Genomic DNA, 16,492 nt, shown 5'->3' with positions numbered 1-16,492 from the left:
AATATAGGAGCTGCTGCCACCCTATCCACCTTTATCAGCAAGAAATGTTTCCAGGTGTACAGGATCAAGGAAAACACATTTGTTCTTTTGAAATGTGATCAAGCACTTGCAGGGGAATTTGAGAAAAAAAAGTGGTCCCAAGGGCTAACACTCTTTGTCTCAATAATAACTGCTTCCTTCTTAATTGCATATTCCTGGAAACATCTGGATACACCTGAATTAGTTGACCGCAGAAACAAAAGCCTTTATTTTTAAAAAATTTTTGCAGGACTAGATTTTTTTTTTTTCCTGTTCAATGCTAAAGGCCACAATCAAAGTGGCTCTTGTCTGGATGTCATCAACTGAGGACTCCAAAAAAAGATGTTAAATTAGGGCTCTCAGCTGATAAGACATCCATGCCCCCCTCAGGTGCAACCACAGCTCTCTTAAAGTTAGAGATATAGTACATTTTAGAAATAAGCAAATCATTAGGAATACTCAGTATTTCTTTCACATATTTCTTAAACAATTCCTGTGCTGACAGTAATCTTGTAACATGAAAATTCAAGAGGCATAAATTCTTACTTCTCATGCTATTTTCTAATCCTTCTAATTGCTTATAAATGACCAAAGTGTCCTTTATAAAGGTAGTCCCTGTTGCCTGCAGAGAGGTAACTTGCGTAGCCGAGGATGCACTTGATATCTCTAGCTGCTCTATTCGTTTTCCTTGGTCTTCCAGTATTTTCTTAGTTTCAGAGGCAAAATTAGTGGATTGGGACATGGATTGAGATAACCTTCTCTCCATTTTCATAACAGCTCTCTATACATCAACCAAGGTGATATTTTCAGGCTAAGTCACTTCAAAATCTATTTCTAGAGGTATATTACTTGCACACATTGCTGTGTTACTTCCACCATCTACATTACCGACTAAAGCCTGATCAGTTGATTTATTTCCTCCGTCGCTAACTGTTATTAGCTCCAACAAGTTAGGGGTTGTTACTATAGCACTAACCCCATTACTTCCAGAGGCCAAATTGGATACCTGGTTCTGGGTGGGACTAACAGAAACCCCCGACGAAAATGAAATATCTGGGATACCCTCTCTCAAGGTTTGACTCACCCTTTGTATGACGTGAGCCATCGGGCCCTTCACTTCCTTTACCACAGGTGTGGATGCAGCGATCTTCATTTCCCTTTTTTTTTCCCCCATCAAATCACAATGCAAAACTTTCCAACAATATCTTCCCCAGGGGTGCGCCCCTTTGGCACGTGGCTTTGGCTGCGTGCCACTGCGCTCAGTTTAAAATAGGCGCAGCAATCGATCCCAGATGACGTCGGGCAGGGCAGGAGTCAGCTCACACGCTCCACCGGGCTCAGTCCCTCTCGCCCTTGCACCTTTCAGCGCTGTTTCTCCAGGGGAAGGCTTCCCATAGTTTTTTGGGGGGTTTTTGTTTTTTTTTTAAAGATAATCCAATAACTGGGATTGATGGAGCTGCACTACCTTCACTCTGTAGGATGTTAAACTTTGGATCCCCAAGTGAAATTGTCATGGGGGTATCCACAGGAGTCTCTGTGCCAGGAGAAGTAGCAAAATCTTCACCAAAATATTTTCCTGCAGATAATACTGCCAATGTAGAGATTCCCGATGTCTCCAATTCTGCTCCAACCAGAGCAGTCTCTTCCCTGTCTCCTAAAGAAGAGACTGAAGATGATTCCAAACTCGCCATAGGTAATCCACAGGGGGGAGTCGTGTTCTTGGGGCACCGGGGCTCAGTGAGATCTCTTCGGCCAGTGGGGTTGGCGTTCACTCCATGTCAGCACCCACAGTGGCCCCCGCTCCCAGCAACGATGGCATGGTGGAGAAATAGCAATCAGTCTTCAGTTGAATTAAATCAGAAGAAGTAGAAGACGTAGTAGTCTCCATTAGCTTGGCTTTACGCTTCGTATGAGGCATATCATCAGGAAAAGCTAGAATAAGAGGTAAATCGAGGAGATAAGGCTCTAACCCTGCGTCTCATATGGCAGCCATCTTGGTCTCCCCTAGTGTTAGGTTTAGATTAGAGAGTTCTTGCTGTTATGCCTTCATGTATTTTGAGTGTTGATACTGTATTTTTAAACAATGATTCGAATGGAATGTAGATCTGAATGTAGTCAGCATATAGGAAGTAGGTGATTCCTAATTCTGTCAGTTATTTACATAGAGGAAGCATGTAGATGTTAAATAGTGTTGCCAATAGTGCTGAACCCTGGGGGACACCTGGATTGATGGAGAAGGTGTTAGATATATTGTCCTGCATAGTATAGGGTCTATTAATGATATAAGTAATGTCTCAGTTGAGCGATTTCTTTTTTTTTTTCTGATTCCAAATTGGTTTGGATATAAAATGTGCTTTAGGTGGTTTTCCTGCTGGGGTAGCACTACTTTTTCAGTTATTTTTGAGAGGACAGATAGGTTGGATATTGGACAATAGTTGTTCCAAGCATTAGTTCTACCAGTTTTATGCTTAAGGTTTGATTTTTATCACTGCTTGTTTTGCCCCTTTGGGATCAGAACTTCTGAGAGCGAAAGATTGATAATTGTTGCTATTGTTGGGGTGATTACCTCATTTGTCAGTTTCAAGGAGTTTGCTGGGATTGGGTTATGTGGATGTGTTGCAGGCTTAATTTTAGAAATGATTTGACTGATTTCAAGTTTAGTTACTCTATCAAATGTGGTCCAGTTAGCTTGTTCATGATTTTATCCAGTTCTTTTGATTGAGAGATGTTAGTGATTTATATTTTTAATCTATTGATTGTATCTAATGAAGAGGTTGCATAATCATTGCAGGCATTCTTTGAGAAGTTGAGGTGGTTTTGATGGAGGAAGATGGGTCTTTGATTAACTGTTTCAAAGAATAGTTTGGAGCTAAATAAGACTCTATGTATCTGTTTTGCATGGTATTCTTTTTAATCACAAACCTGCAGAAGGAAACCCTATTGCAATGCAACTTCCGATTGTTGGATTCATTTACTGCTTTCTTGATTTGAAGCCTCCTTAGTGTCATGGACATCAAGCCACTTAATTCTTATAAGCTCAAGAACCTTACCTTGAAGATCACATTTTTTATAGTGATCACGTTTGCTTGCAAATTCTGTGAATTCCAAGGCCTAAGTGACTTGTATTTTGAATATTTCTAACCCATTAATCCTAAAAATACTTGTTCCTAAGAACATGAAAACATAATGCCATGATGGGTCAGATCAAGGTCCATCAAGCCCAGCATCCTCTCTCTGACAGTGGCTAGCCAGGTTGCAGGTACCCGGCAGATCCCATAAATTTATTAATTGTTGCAGGTACCCGGCAGATCCCATTATTTATTAATTGTTATTTTATCTATTTATTATTACTTCTTAATTGTTAACATTATTATATATATTTTCCTGTTATTTGGATTAACCATGTTCATTGTAAACCGCTAACTTGAAGCGATAGTTACTGTTCATTGTAAACCGGGGTGATATGTATATTATACAGGAACCTCCGGTATATAAATCCTTAAATAAATAAATAAATAAAGTAAATCTATTTTCTTTTACTCACTCCCAGGGAGTGTGTGGACTTTTCCTCCAGGAACTTGTCCAAACCTTTTTTTTTTTAAACACTGCTATGCTAGTTGCCTTGACCACGTTCTCTGGCAACAGATTCCACTGCTTGATTGTGTGTTGAGTGAAAACCTTTCTACAATTTGCTTTAAATCTACTGGTTGTTAGTTTCATGGAGTGTCCCCCTTGATTTAGTATTATTTGAAAGAGTAAATAAGCATCCTCTCTGTGCCCATTTCACCACACTCATCCCTCTATTTTATTAGGGGCTCTGGGTAATAATTGTCCCATTTGCGCATGCACAATGTAATGACCTCACCCAGAGCTTGGAAGGGTGGGTGCTAAAGGCAGTGAGGGAGGAGTGCTGATGTCTGCATCACAGGACCAGCGAGTGCAGTAGCAGCACCAGAAAGGGTGGGGGGAGGGGGGGGGGTTTCCAGGCTCCGCCAGCACAACAAAGAAAGAAAAGCAGCGGTGCAGGCAGCAGAAGGGCTGGTGGGTGGGGATTTACCCAGACCCCGGCAGCACAAAGGAAACAAACAAACAAAAGCCTAGAGGCATGGCAGCAGAAGAGCTGCTGGGATTTCCCAGGTCTGCCAGCACAAAATAAAGTGCAGAGGTGATGTAGGTACTCGGAAGCGAAGGAAAAGGGAGGTCCAGAGTAAGTGGAGGTGGTGAATGGGAGAATGAGGAAGAGGAGGAGAGAGGCAAGGGGAGGGGAACAGAAGAGAGGCGAGGGGTAATGGGAGAAAATGGAAGGAGTTGGGGTAGTGGGAGGGGCTGCAGAAGATGCAGTGGAGGAGGAAAGGGGCAGTGGGGAGAGAGACGGAGGGGAGCTGCAGGGGGATGAGAATGCATATCCCATCTCCATTGCATACACCTCTCCACACGCATCACAGCTACCTCTTCCTCCACCCCCAACACAAATGCACACCTGTCTCCCGTGTACACCCCAACACACACACCTACCCCCATTCCTCCAGTTATCACTTTCTTTCTTGGTGATTCCCTTAACATCCACATGTACTTAATCATTTTTCCATATTAAATTTCATCTACTATTCAGATGCTCAGTCTCATAGTCTTGCAAGATCATTCTGCAATTCCTTGTAATCCGCTACTGTTTTAATAATTTTGTGTTAGCTACAAATTTGATCATCTCACTCATTGTTCCCTTTTCCAGCTCATTTATGGATGTAAATGAGCTGGAAAAGGCACTCCACTAATTACCTATGTCCTTTTGGAAAACTGACCATTTAGTCCTAACCTTTATTTTCTGTCTTTTAACTACTGGTATTATAAAGCTACAAACGGTCACTGTCTCCTATCCTATGACTTTTTAATTTCCTGAGGAGTCTCTCATTGTGGACTTTATCAAAATCCAAACATACGATATCAACCGGCTCGCCTTTATTTGTGTGTGTATACATATCTTTGTTTACATCTTAAAAAAAACAAACAGTCCTAGCTGCTAACAAACTAAAACAAATATACAATATTATAAATAGATAAGTACATCAAATATAAAATGACAGACAAAAATATACAACAACATGATAAAACATCATTCAGCAAATAATGGAGTGGAGATGTTGAGCGGTATGCTAAGTAGGCAATAAACCAAAATAGAAAATTGGTATAGCGCTAAACATTCATGGATCCTTATAAAAAGCGAATCAATCAATGTGTTTCACCACATGGGCTGCGTCGGGAGGGACAGAGACCCAGAAAATCAACTGATGAGGATACAGCAAAATGCTTTCAGTGGATGAAGTTGCAGTCAAAACTGTGTGCTCACAGGAGAAAACGTGATACTTCTGGTGAGGAGTTGTCAGAGAAAGGGGTAAACAGGTACAGTGAAACGCAGCTTGCGACCGGTAAAGCAGTAAACATTGGCATCTGTGGGGGAAAAAGGACTTCTATAGAAGATTATTTAAATTCCTCAACAAAAGGGGGCTCCAACACGAACAATCCAGCATCAGGAAATATTTGAAACAGTAAGTCGGTGTAATCTCCGCAAGTCCCGTTGAAAGCATTCTGCTGTATTCTCAGTTGGTTTTCTGGGCCTCTGTCCCTCCCAAAGCAGCCCATGTGGTGAAACACGGTCCAGGTCGGGGGACCGAAACCTCCTTCCAACAATTTGTGAATAAAAGGTGGAAACGCTTAAATTATTCTTCTCTTCTCTTCATTGATTGATTCGCTTTTTATAAGGATCCATGAACGTTTAGCGCTAAAACCTCATTCAGAACATACATGTACTTAAAAGTGCGGCAGCCTAACAGAAAGCCTCCTGGAAGAAAAAGCCCAAAGTTTTTTTGTTTGTTTTTTTCCTAACAGACAAATAGTCGGACTCTTTGAAGGTCTCAAGATAGAAAATTCCCCAAAACTGGACTTGCTACCAAAAACTCTTGAGCATGAGTTTCCATTAGATGGGCCTGTCGCAGAGGGAGTGTAATCCCTCAAATAGTTGGCACCAGCCCTATGGATATCTTATATTAGATTTCAATATACCAGGGTCGTGGTCCAGTTCTTCCTAAGAAGTTTTCCCTAAAACCACATTCCTTGATTGCAAGAAATATCAAGAGTAAACTCTAACCTTATTATTATTTATTTATAGCAATTTGATATTTAGCCTTTTACCATGAATGACCTCAGGGTGGCCTGCAATCAGTTTAGTCTACCCAGTTTTTTATTTATTTTGATCCTAATAGGCCTGGGAATGTGTTGAAACACCTACCATTTCTAACTGAATAGCAGATTGCATCTCCTTTGGTTATACCCGGGCCATAATGTTAGGGCTGTGGCAGCATTAGTTGCCCATCTGAGGTCTACTTCCATGGATCATATTTGAGGAGCTGTGATATGGAGTTTAGTTCATGCATTCATGTTCTATTATTGTCTGGATGTGGCCTCCCAGCACAATTGTCATTTTGGACCTTCTATTCTTCATGGCCTCTTTGAGGAGCAGAGCACTACTCCTTAAGAAATTGCCATACTGGGTCAGACCAAGGGTCCATCAAGCCCAGCATCCTGTTTCCAACAGTGGCCAATCCAGGCCATAAGAACCTGGCAGGTTCCCAAAAACTGTCTATCCCATGTTACTGTTGCTAGTAATAGCAGTGGCTATTTTCTAAGTCAACTTATTTAATAGCAGGTAATGGACTTCTCCTCCAAGAACTTATCCAATCCTTTTTTAAACACAGCTACACTAACTGCACTAACCACATCCTCTGGCAACAAATTCCAGAGTTTAATTGTGCGTTGAGTGAAAAAGAACTTTCTCCGTTTAGTTTTAAATGTGCCCCATGCTAACTTCATGGAGTGCCCCCTAGTCCTTCTATTATCCGAAAGAGTAAATAACCGATTCACATCTACCCGTTCTAGACCTCTCATGATTTTAAACACCTCTATCATATCCCCCCTCAGTCGTCTCTTCTCCAAGCTGAAAAGTCCTAACCTCTTTAGTCTTTCCTCATAGGGGAGCTGTTCCATCCCCTTTATCTTTTTGTCCCTCATAGGATTCATTTCAGGATTTTGGGGTGTCTTTCCTGCTTGTTTTGAACAAGTCACATACCGAAGTTTTTTTCCTCGACAAAAACAGTATTCCTGTCCCATTGGTATTTCTTATGGTTTGCTGATGAAAATCCCTTTACTAGGGTGACTCAATGAAATGCTGCTGTGGGCATGGGGGGATGGAACACGCTGTGGTGCTAGTGTGCGGCATTGCCAATGCTGGACCAGGGTGCACCTGTGCAACGACTACAAAGTTGAGCACCACCACACTGGTGCCAAGCAATACAGACACCATGTTACTGTTGGATGCTGCTGCACCATTGACGTTCGTGTCCTATGCTGGTCGCTAATTAATTGTATCTGCATCGAGGGTTTGGTGCACTGAGGTGTGTCTTTTTGGGGGGGGGGGGGCGGCGGCGAGTCTGTAGACCTTCAGCTGAGCCCCCTTCATACATGAGTGAGTTCCTGCTTACTCCTGGTTGGTCCACCCACTTGGGATGGGGACTGGGAGAGTTGAGTTGAGGATTGGAGCTCTTGCTACCTTCCCTACCCATGAGAAGGGGAAAGGCCTGCAATGATTCCTCATGTGTCAAATTGTGACCTGGATTTCCAGTCGCTGGTTTCAAGGGGTTATACTATCACAAGCTCTCTGTTCTCTTAGATCCACCATGGGATCGGAGCAGCTCCTAACTGGCCTCCTTTAGGGAGCTAGGGAATGGAAAAGCTGGATTGGTGAGACCCCTGTCGTTTTTCATTCTCGGTTCTGGTGAACTCTTTGTCAGTGGTGACACAGGGTTAGTTCCTAGCTACTTGCTCGGTTGTCAGTAGAGCACTATAGTGAGGGGTGGGAGCGCCTCCTTTCTATCTCTCCAAATGTTGGTGGCTGTTCCTCACTCTCACATTGAGTAGAAGACTGACTAGATCAGAGGTTTTATTGCCCAGATCCCACTGTGGAAGCTCCCCAAACGAACATTTGTCAGGGATTTAGTCAAGTTGGGGAAATGCTCAGTGTTGATCTTTACTGCTTAGGGGCTGCTTCTCTATTCCCACAGCCCCGGAATCTGCCTACTAATATATGTTTTACTCCTCTGTAGTCCAGAAAGGATTTCAGGGGAAAGTCAGGAACCTTTTACCTGGAAATCTGATTAAAATGCCTTCTGCGTTTTTACATGTCAGCTGGTTAATCAATGCTGTTCACCTTCACTTGGGTGAGATTGGTGTTTCTCACCATGTGGTAGATAGGTCTGTGGAAGGATGGATTTACCCTATGCTTTAGCCGAAGCTCTCCTCTGAGCTTTCCAGTCCAGTGGCCAGATGTTAGCAGGATGTCTGATCTGGGAAGTCAGGTTTTTTTTATTGCTGGTTACTCTGCACAGACCCTGGTGCCTTTCCCGCTGCCTTCAAAGTTTCTTTCCCGGTAAATTGTTTCCATGCATGTTTTCTAATCTCTGACTAACATCATGCAGAGTCATGTAAAGGCAATCTTGCTCAGAGAGTCTTCAGGTTTCTTTAAAAAATAAATGAAAAAGACCTGTAATGTCTATAGCCAAGACTCTGTTTCTCTTTGTTAGTGAATTATGCGTTTTCTTTTGCCAGCAGGGCATGTCGAAGCTCACTGTGCCAGAGCTCTGACTGTTTTATTTTCACCTCGTATTCGCAGCACGCCTCTCTCTCTGCAGGGGTTCTGGACACAAAATTACATTTTTAATGTGGAGTCTCTTTGAGGTTAAGAACACAGCTCCACTCCTCAAACTGCCTAAAAAACAAAACAGAAAGGAACAATGCATGTTATTCGAGGTTGGCCTTTAGCCACCCAAAACAGTAGTGCTTTTGGCACTGTTTAGTTTTTCCTCTCTTGTTTGAAGTATGTGGGGACTGCCATCCTGCTTAGCCTCTGAGAAAGAGAAGCTACCAATTGTTCTCTGCTGGACAGCAGGTTGTTGGTCCTCACAGCGCCCTCCCCCTGGAGTTGGTGACTCCAAATCTTAGCTTTCTCATGGACTCAGGGGTCCTGCTAAAAGTTAGGGCATGCTGAAAGCTTTTGGAATCTTTGAAATCAGATGACCTCACCTATATGTGAGGACGCCATACTGCTTGTGCTCGCAGAACAGCTGTTACGGTGGGTAACTTCTTTGCCTGTCAGTAGATAATAACCCTCCAAATGGTTGTGGTCTTGGCATTAGACAACAGTGTGATGAATAATGGCCTTAAGTGAAGCTTGCACGCCGCTCCTCTTATTTATACAATCGTAGCCGTCTTCTCTGAGCTTTAGGAGTGATTCCCATTAATGAGAAGGTATGAAGCACAGTTGAGAGCTCATGAGCAGTACAGGGTGGAAGGGAATTCCTTGCCCCAATGAGGTTGAAGAGGAGGGGGTCTCACTATATTTCACTTGTAGTACAATGGAAGAATGCGTTTTGCCATGAGGATTCTGGTAGAATTTCTCTGCCCGGACTCTGGTAATTGCTCTTACAGGGGAGAAGGTGGCAAGAATAATGGAGTCCTTGTTGCCCGATTGCAGTTGAAGGAAAGACAACCACTGCATTTAAGGGAAACACATTTTCCGAAAGTCAGAACCGGAGTTAATGGTAGAGCAGGGTCCTATGACTCTCCTGACTCCTAATTCTGTGATCCGGCTAACAGTCTCAGCTCTTTCCTTGTGAAGGATTTTTTAAATTGAGTACTTTCCTGCCATGTTGTTTGGAAATCTAATTTAATGTGGCTGTTATAAGAAGGATGCAATTATTTTCCAAGATTTGTGCAAATTTATATTGCCACTGTTCAGTAACTTCAACACAGTCTGTACCTGTGCATATTCATAATTCATATTATAGAAATCTTAATGTTAACAAAATAGGGTGACAAGATGTGCCTATTAGAATAATATGTATAATACTTAACACCTTTATTAAAATTGCCAGTATCAAGCAGTTTAAATAGTTTTTTTGCGTTTCCTAATTCTCTGCCATCAGACTTGGATTTCTTTAGATTCCAAATTTCAGTAGTAAAGAGTTCATATCTGATGTGATTTTTCTCTATTTTGCATATAATTTCAATTTATACTTATAGTGTTATACACTATAAGTATAAATTATAGTGTATAGTGTTATAAACTATAAGTATAATTTCAAATTATACTTAGTGTTCCTAGGCTCCCCTTGTTATCATTTAATTTAAGTATAATTTTCACCTTTATAAGTTGCATTTAATTGAAATATATTGCATTATTTATGTGTTCTTGTTATATGTATAAGACTTCATATACTTTTTTCATGTTAAATGTATAACGCCCTGGCGTATGTTCCTGTTCTCTGTACACAGACGTGATATCTCTGATAAGCGGCAGTATATAAAAAAAACAATAAATAAATAAATAAAATAAATATAATTCAGTTCTATAGGATCCCTTACTGCTGTTAAGTGCATATAGATGTAACTTAGAAATTTCACTTTGATCAGTCTACAAATCCCAGCTATATATCCATAATTGTCACTCCTCATTTTCTGCATGTAATCCTCTCTTCCATTTCTATGCAGAAAACATAATTTGATTATCGTACACCAACCATGCTTTAGTTTAAGGTGATCCTGAATAGTTAAATGAAGTTCTTGCAAATGTTGATGCTAAATGGTAAACAGGGTGGATTAAATGATCCTTTTCTGCTGACTTCTTGTATGTTCTTAAATGTTTGAGAATGGAACCTTAAGTGAATAAAGTGGTTTTGGAAGGAATTCTTGAATTGGATCAAACAGATTTCTAACTTGCATCTCATTCTGGATCGTAAATGATCTATCTGTGAAGTCTGCATACTAGCTGGCACTGTAAACATAGAAGAGACAGCTGAAAAGGACCTAATGGCCCATCCAGTCTGCCCAGCAAGCTCCCAGAGTTATCAGTTTTCCATACTTATCAGATACTCAGACCGCCAAAGTTAGGGCTCTTGTCTGTTATAGTTTGGGTTCAATTTCCTTTCCCCCTCCTGCACTTGAAGCAGAGAGCAATGTTGGGAGTTGCATTAAAAGTGTGGTATCAGGCTTTTTGGTTAAGGGTAGTAACGGCCACATCAAGCAAGTTACCCCCATGCTTATTTGTTTTCCCAGTTCAATGTCCTTGTTGGTTGTTGTCTGAATGTAAATCCTCTTTTGCACAATTCCCCTGCCATTGAAGCAGCGAGCAATGATGGAGTTGCATCAAAAGTATGAAGGCTTATTGGTTAAGGGTAGTATCTGCCACACCAGCAAGTTACCCCCTTGTGCCTCTTACTTCATTCTCCTCCCCCTCGCCTTTAGGGATCCACAGTGTTTATGTAAGATGTGCAGCAGTAATGAGTCACAAGCTCGATGACTTGCTTAGCAGGGAAATGCTTACTTTGGAAAAGTTAATGTGTCCAGTAGAGAGAGAGAGATGAAATCTGTACTAAAAGCACCAGATGCAAACAGTGCATGAAAAAAATATTTCAGTTCAGCAGTTAGACCAGCTATTCTGTAGCCAGTTAATTGGCTGCGAATATTCTTTTGCCAATCCTGAAATGTCAGTTTCTGACTTCAGAAAAGTTAACATCCCAGTGAGTTATTCTAAATGCTATTTTTCTTTTGCTTATTGTTATACAGGGAGGAGATAAGACCTTAATGGGAGAAACACTGGAGCTTTGCAAATGTTGATATGTAGCAAGGGTAATAATACGTAACAAAGAAGAAAGTGCTAGCATGTGACTCTGTTTTTCATGTCGATCCTGTGTCCCTCACAGGGCCGTCTGCTGAACCTGAGCTGCTCAACTGTCCCCACCTTTGTGCTCTCTATTACTGCGACTACTCAGGTGAGTGCCAATTGGTTTGGTATAGGGGTAAGTACTGAAATCAAGTGCCATGATGTGTCAGACAGCTGCCGGCACATGCTGACAGCTGGGATTGGTGCCTTGTGAGTACCAGTAGGAACTGGTTGTAAATATTAGATGTTCACGATCACCATGCTGGGACACTGGGAAAGTGCGAGTACACTTTGACACACTTTCTTAAGATTTCTACTTTTTTATTCTGTAGTTTTCTAATCTGTTTAGGATAAGATATCAGTGACTTTTAGTCCTAAAATAAAACATGCTATAACGGATGACCCTACATAAATTCTCCAGTTTTGAATAAAAAAATGTGTAATGTTCTCAACTATAAATGTCTTTAGACTGTTTCCATGCTCTTGGTTTCTAACTACCAACTGGATCACATTTCGCCTCAATGCAACACCCTTATTTTAGACTCGGAAGACAGCCTTATATGGAGGCAGCATAGGGAATTGGGGGTCTGTACAGTACCTGACTGTAATCCGCTTTGAAGTGCTGAAAGTGCGAAAAGCGGAATATAAAAATCTGAATAAATAAATTTTTAAAGCATTTGTGTTCATGAACAGAAGAAGCCTTGGTTTATGCTGCTGGCTTTAGTTATTTTTTTTTTTTTTTTACGACTCCTATTGTTCAGAGGGGTCCAGAGTATATTAGACCTTGTTGCTCAATGCAGCTCACATGGCACAAGCAGCAAAAACAGCGATTCTCGAACAAATTGCAAGGCAGATGGACATCCAAATATTCAAGAAGCAATTGGGTACATTGTAGGATATGCATACTTCCTCCCTTTTAAAATCATAACAATACGAATCAGTGTCATTTTATACATGTCTTTCACACAGATGTGTCCCAAACCTTGTACAGTCACATACAGTATGTATGTAAGATGATAAAAATACATCACTCCCCTTAAAGAGACCAGGCTAAGGGAGTCGGAGAGATGCTGATAGGTTTCATCAGACAGGGTGCAGAGAAGGATCTGCCCACCAGCTGTGACAAGATGACTGCAAGTGGGGGATGATATGACAAAATGTTTAAACTTTTTGCAAGAATAGATTTGTAACTTGACAATAGCTACCCAAGACTTGGAGACATGTCCTGCACTTTTATTTGGTAGGTAGTATTAGCACTACCCATGGCACCTCACAGTAGGTTCCCTGTGCCACTTGTTGGACTAACAGCTTCGAGATGAATCAGTGTTACATTAAACGCTGCTAACAATTAGCTGCATAGGCATGTTTTAATGGGCATTTCTAATCTGCTCTTGTGTGTTTGATAGCGCTTGGTTTCAGCTCCTTAAACTTTGGATTTTGTATTCATTATTGGTTTTTCCAGTAATTCTTTCTGAAGTATTGTGGAATGCTCACAGGAAGGTGTGAATCACCTGCAGGCTAATAGTGTGCCACTTCTCCTGATGAGTTTACACTAAAGAGCAGGAATCCCATGAGGATATGACTAAGCTTATTTTGTGTGCTTTAAATCCAAATAGCCTTCCAGCCCAATGAAAGCATGCCATTGCCGGCCCTCATTTACAGCTTCTGGAAGATCCGTCCTCGTTTTGTTTTTTGGTTTCAGGTGTTTTGTATCTGTAGGGAGGGGAGGGGGAAGACTTGTACCAAATGAACACAGTTGCTGTCACTAATCCAGCTTCACGGCTTTCTCCGTGCTCCCAGCCAACCAGAGGCTAGTCACAGAAATGTACTGCTCTTTGGAAACCTTTTCAAATATGGTCAGAAAAATGAATATGTGCTTTGCTGGGTATGCTTTGAATGCATGCTTGTGGGGGTTTTTTATATGCTTTGTCAGCATTGGGGGGACGAGGACGGATGCATATGTATGATGACTTATTGCTGATTGTTTTTGGATGTTTTGCTGTGTCTTTTTTTTGTTGTTGTTGTATTGATATGATTCAATAAAAATTTAAACTACACAAAAAAAAGGGAGGAAGAGAGGGAAAGACCTCATATCTTGCTGTTAAACCTTAGAAGACTAAAGGCATGTGAACCATCTCCAGCTGGTTTATATCTTTTTGAAATTGCAGCCTCCAGAATTGTACACAGTATTCCAACTGAGGCCTCATCAGGGAGCTATACAGGGGCAATATCACCTCCTTTTTCTGCTGACCATTCCTCTCCCTATGCAGCAAAATATCTTTCTGGCTTTTACTATTGCTTTATCCACGTGTTTGGCTAACTTAAGATCATCAGCTACAGTCACCCGAGATCAGTCTTCTCTTTTATGCTTTGAAGAATTTTTCCTCCAATACTGTACCTCTCTCTTGGGATTTTGTAGCATAAATGCATTACTCTGCATATTTTAGTATTAAATCTTAGCTACCAATCTCTAGACCATTCCTTGAGCTTCGCTAGTTCCCTTCTCATGTTTTCCACACCTTCCTGGCTGTCTACCCTGTTGCAGATTTTGGTATCATCAGCAAAAAGAGAGATCTTTCTAGGCAGTCCTTCCGCTATGTTGCTCACGAAAATGTTAAAAAGAACCGATCCAAGGACTGATCCCTGAGCATACCACTAGTAACACCGACCTCCTCAGAGTAAACTCCATTTATTCTGACAGCTCCCACTCAACCAGTTTCTAACCCAACCAGTTATGCTAGGTTCCATATCAAGGGCACTCCATTTATTTCTAAGTCTCCTGTGCGGAACCGTGTCAAAGGCCTTACTGAAATCCAAGTACACGAAGTCTAGTGCTTTCCCTTGTTTTAACTCTGGTCACCCAAAGAAATTGATCCGATTCATCTGAGAAGATTTACTTCTAGTAAAACCATGCTGCCTTGGATCTTGTAATCTATTGGATTCCAGAAACTGCACTGTCCTCTCAGCAGTGATTTCATTCGTTTGCCATAAAGGTCAGACCTGTTGATCCCAGCCTTTTCCTTACTTCCACTTTTATGAATAGGAACCATTTCTTCCCCTCTCCAGTCCTCCAGAACTATTCTGGACTCTATAAAGAAGCATTGAAAAGGTCAGCCAGTGTTGCTGCCAGGACTTCTCTAAGCTCCCTCGTTACCCTTCTGTTCCTTTGCTTTATCTACTTTAACTTTAGTTAGCTCCTCACGAACACACTGTTCTGAAAATCGATTGAGCTTTACCTCACTTCTAATCTTATTTTTGTTCATTTTTATGTGGTCCTGCTCCAAGCCCTTCCAACAGAAATATTTTTGTTAAACAATTTTGCTTTTTCTTCATTTGCCTTTATGTATTCCTCTCCTTTATCTCTGAGTCACATAATATTACTTTTGTGCTTCCTTTTATCACTAACATATCTTTTAGAAAATAAAAAGTCACCCCCCCATTTTACCATATTTGCTATTTTTTCTTCCATTTGAATGTTTGCATTCATTCAGCCTCCCTTTTCCCTTCCTCCCCTATCACCCTACATTAGTACCCCCTGTTCTTGCCTGATTTTCTCTCTCGATCGCTCTCCTCACTGTTATATTAACTGTCCTTTTATCCCACCTTCCATTTTTCTCTATCCAGTACTTTGTCAATATCGAATGACCATAAAATGTCCTACCCTGTTGTATTATAGCTCACCTTTTCCATTGTATTATAGTTTCACAGTTTTATATATTTATATATATGTAACACATACTTATCCAAAGTTAATGAATTTGTAGTGTTTTTTACTGTTCTGTTTCTCATACATTCTGTTTCTGTTCCATGTAAGGGCTCAGTCTATATGTATATGGCTCTGCTTATATGTTCCTAGTTATTTGTAAACCGATACGATGTGCAAACGGCCATCGGTATATAAGAATCCTTTAAATAAATAAAAAATAAAAATTCCTGACTACTTTCCCAGCTCCTTTTAGCTTCTGCAGATATTGTCGCCTATCTTCCTCTTTCTGTGATCTCTTGTAGTTTATGAATGCGAACCTTTTCTCCCTGACCTTTTCAGCTACTTATTTAGAAAACCATAGTGGCCTCTTCTTCCTCTTTCCTTTATTTACTTTCCTAACAAAAAGTTTAGTTGCCCTTTATAATATCTCCTTTTAATTTTGCCCACTGCTCTTCTACTTCCCCTAGATTTTCCCATCCAGCTAACGACTCCTTGAGGTACTGCCGCATTTTAACAAAGTTAGGTCTAGGACCCCTGCTTCTGAATGAGCTTTCATCTTTTGTGCTCTAATACTGAACCACACCATCCGGTGATCACGGGATCCCAGATGATCAACTACAATATCAGAATTCTACACAAGTCCCTCACCATCATCCTCAAAACCATCCATAACAAGCCCCTCTCACCCTTCAATTCCCACTCAGGCTACACACCTCGTCTAGACCTATCAGAGAAGCCTATAGAGGATCCCTGCACGCCCCCCCCCCCCCCCCCCAACCAAATCTAGCCTCCAGAGAACGGGCCTTCTCTACAGTGGGATCAACCATTTGGAATGCTATTCCCCCTGAACTGACAAGAACCCTGCCTGTTGACATTTAGAAAAAGGCTTAAGACTTGGATATTTAAACAAGCCTTTCCCTAAATTCACTGATTTTGCCATAGCTATCATTACTGAACATTCAGCACACTGCAAATTATTGTTGTTCTTATCTTTGAGTTGC

The 16,492-nt window shown here is 41.2% G+C and overlaps 1 protein-coding gene across 5 annotated transcripts in view; it reads left to right on the top strand.

The window, feature by feature from the left end:
* The window catches only part of AHCYL2 (adenosylhomocysteinase like 2), a 310,856-nt gene that overhangs the window by 273,634 nt on the left and 20,730 nt on the right, over positions 1–16,492 (top strand). For all 5 annotated transcript variants that reach the window (XM_029616493.1, XM_029616489.1, XM_029616494.1 and 2 more), the window contains one exon: positions 11,826–11,894. In XM_029616493.1, the coding sequence (XP_029472353.1) occupies positions 11,826–11,894 (69 nt within the window). The remainder of the gene's footprint in view (positions 1–11,825; positions 11,895–16,492) is intronic.

The sequence above is a fragment of the Rhinatrema bivittatum genome, chromosome 9 (genome assembly GCF_901001135.1).
Source record: "Rhinatrema bivittatum chromosome 9, aRhiBiv1.1, whole genome shotgun sequence".
Classification (NCBI taxonomy): domain Eukaryota; kingdom Metazoa; phylum Chordata; class Amphibia; order Gymnophiona; family Rhinatrematidae; genus Rhinatrema; species Rhinatrema bivittatum.
This window is presented reverse-complemented; position numbering and strand designations above follow the sequence as displayed.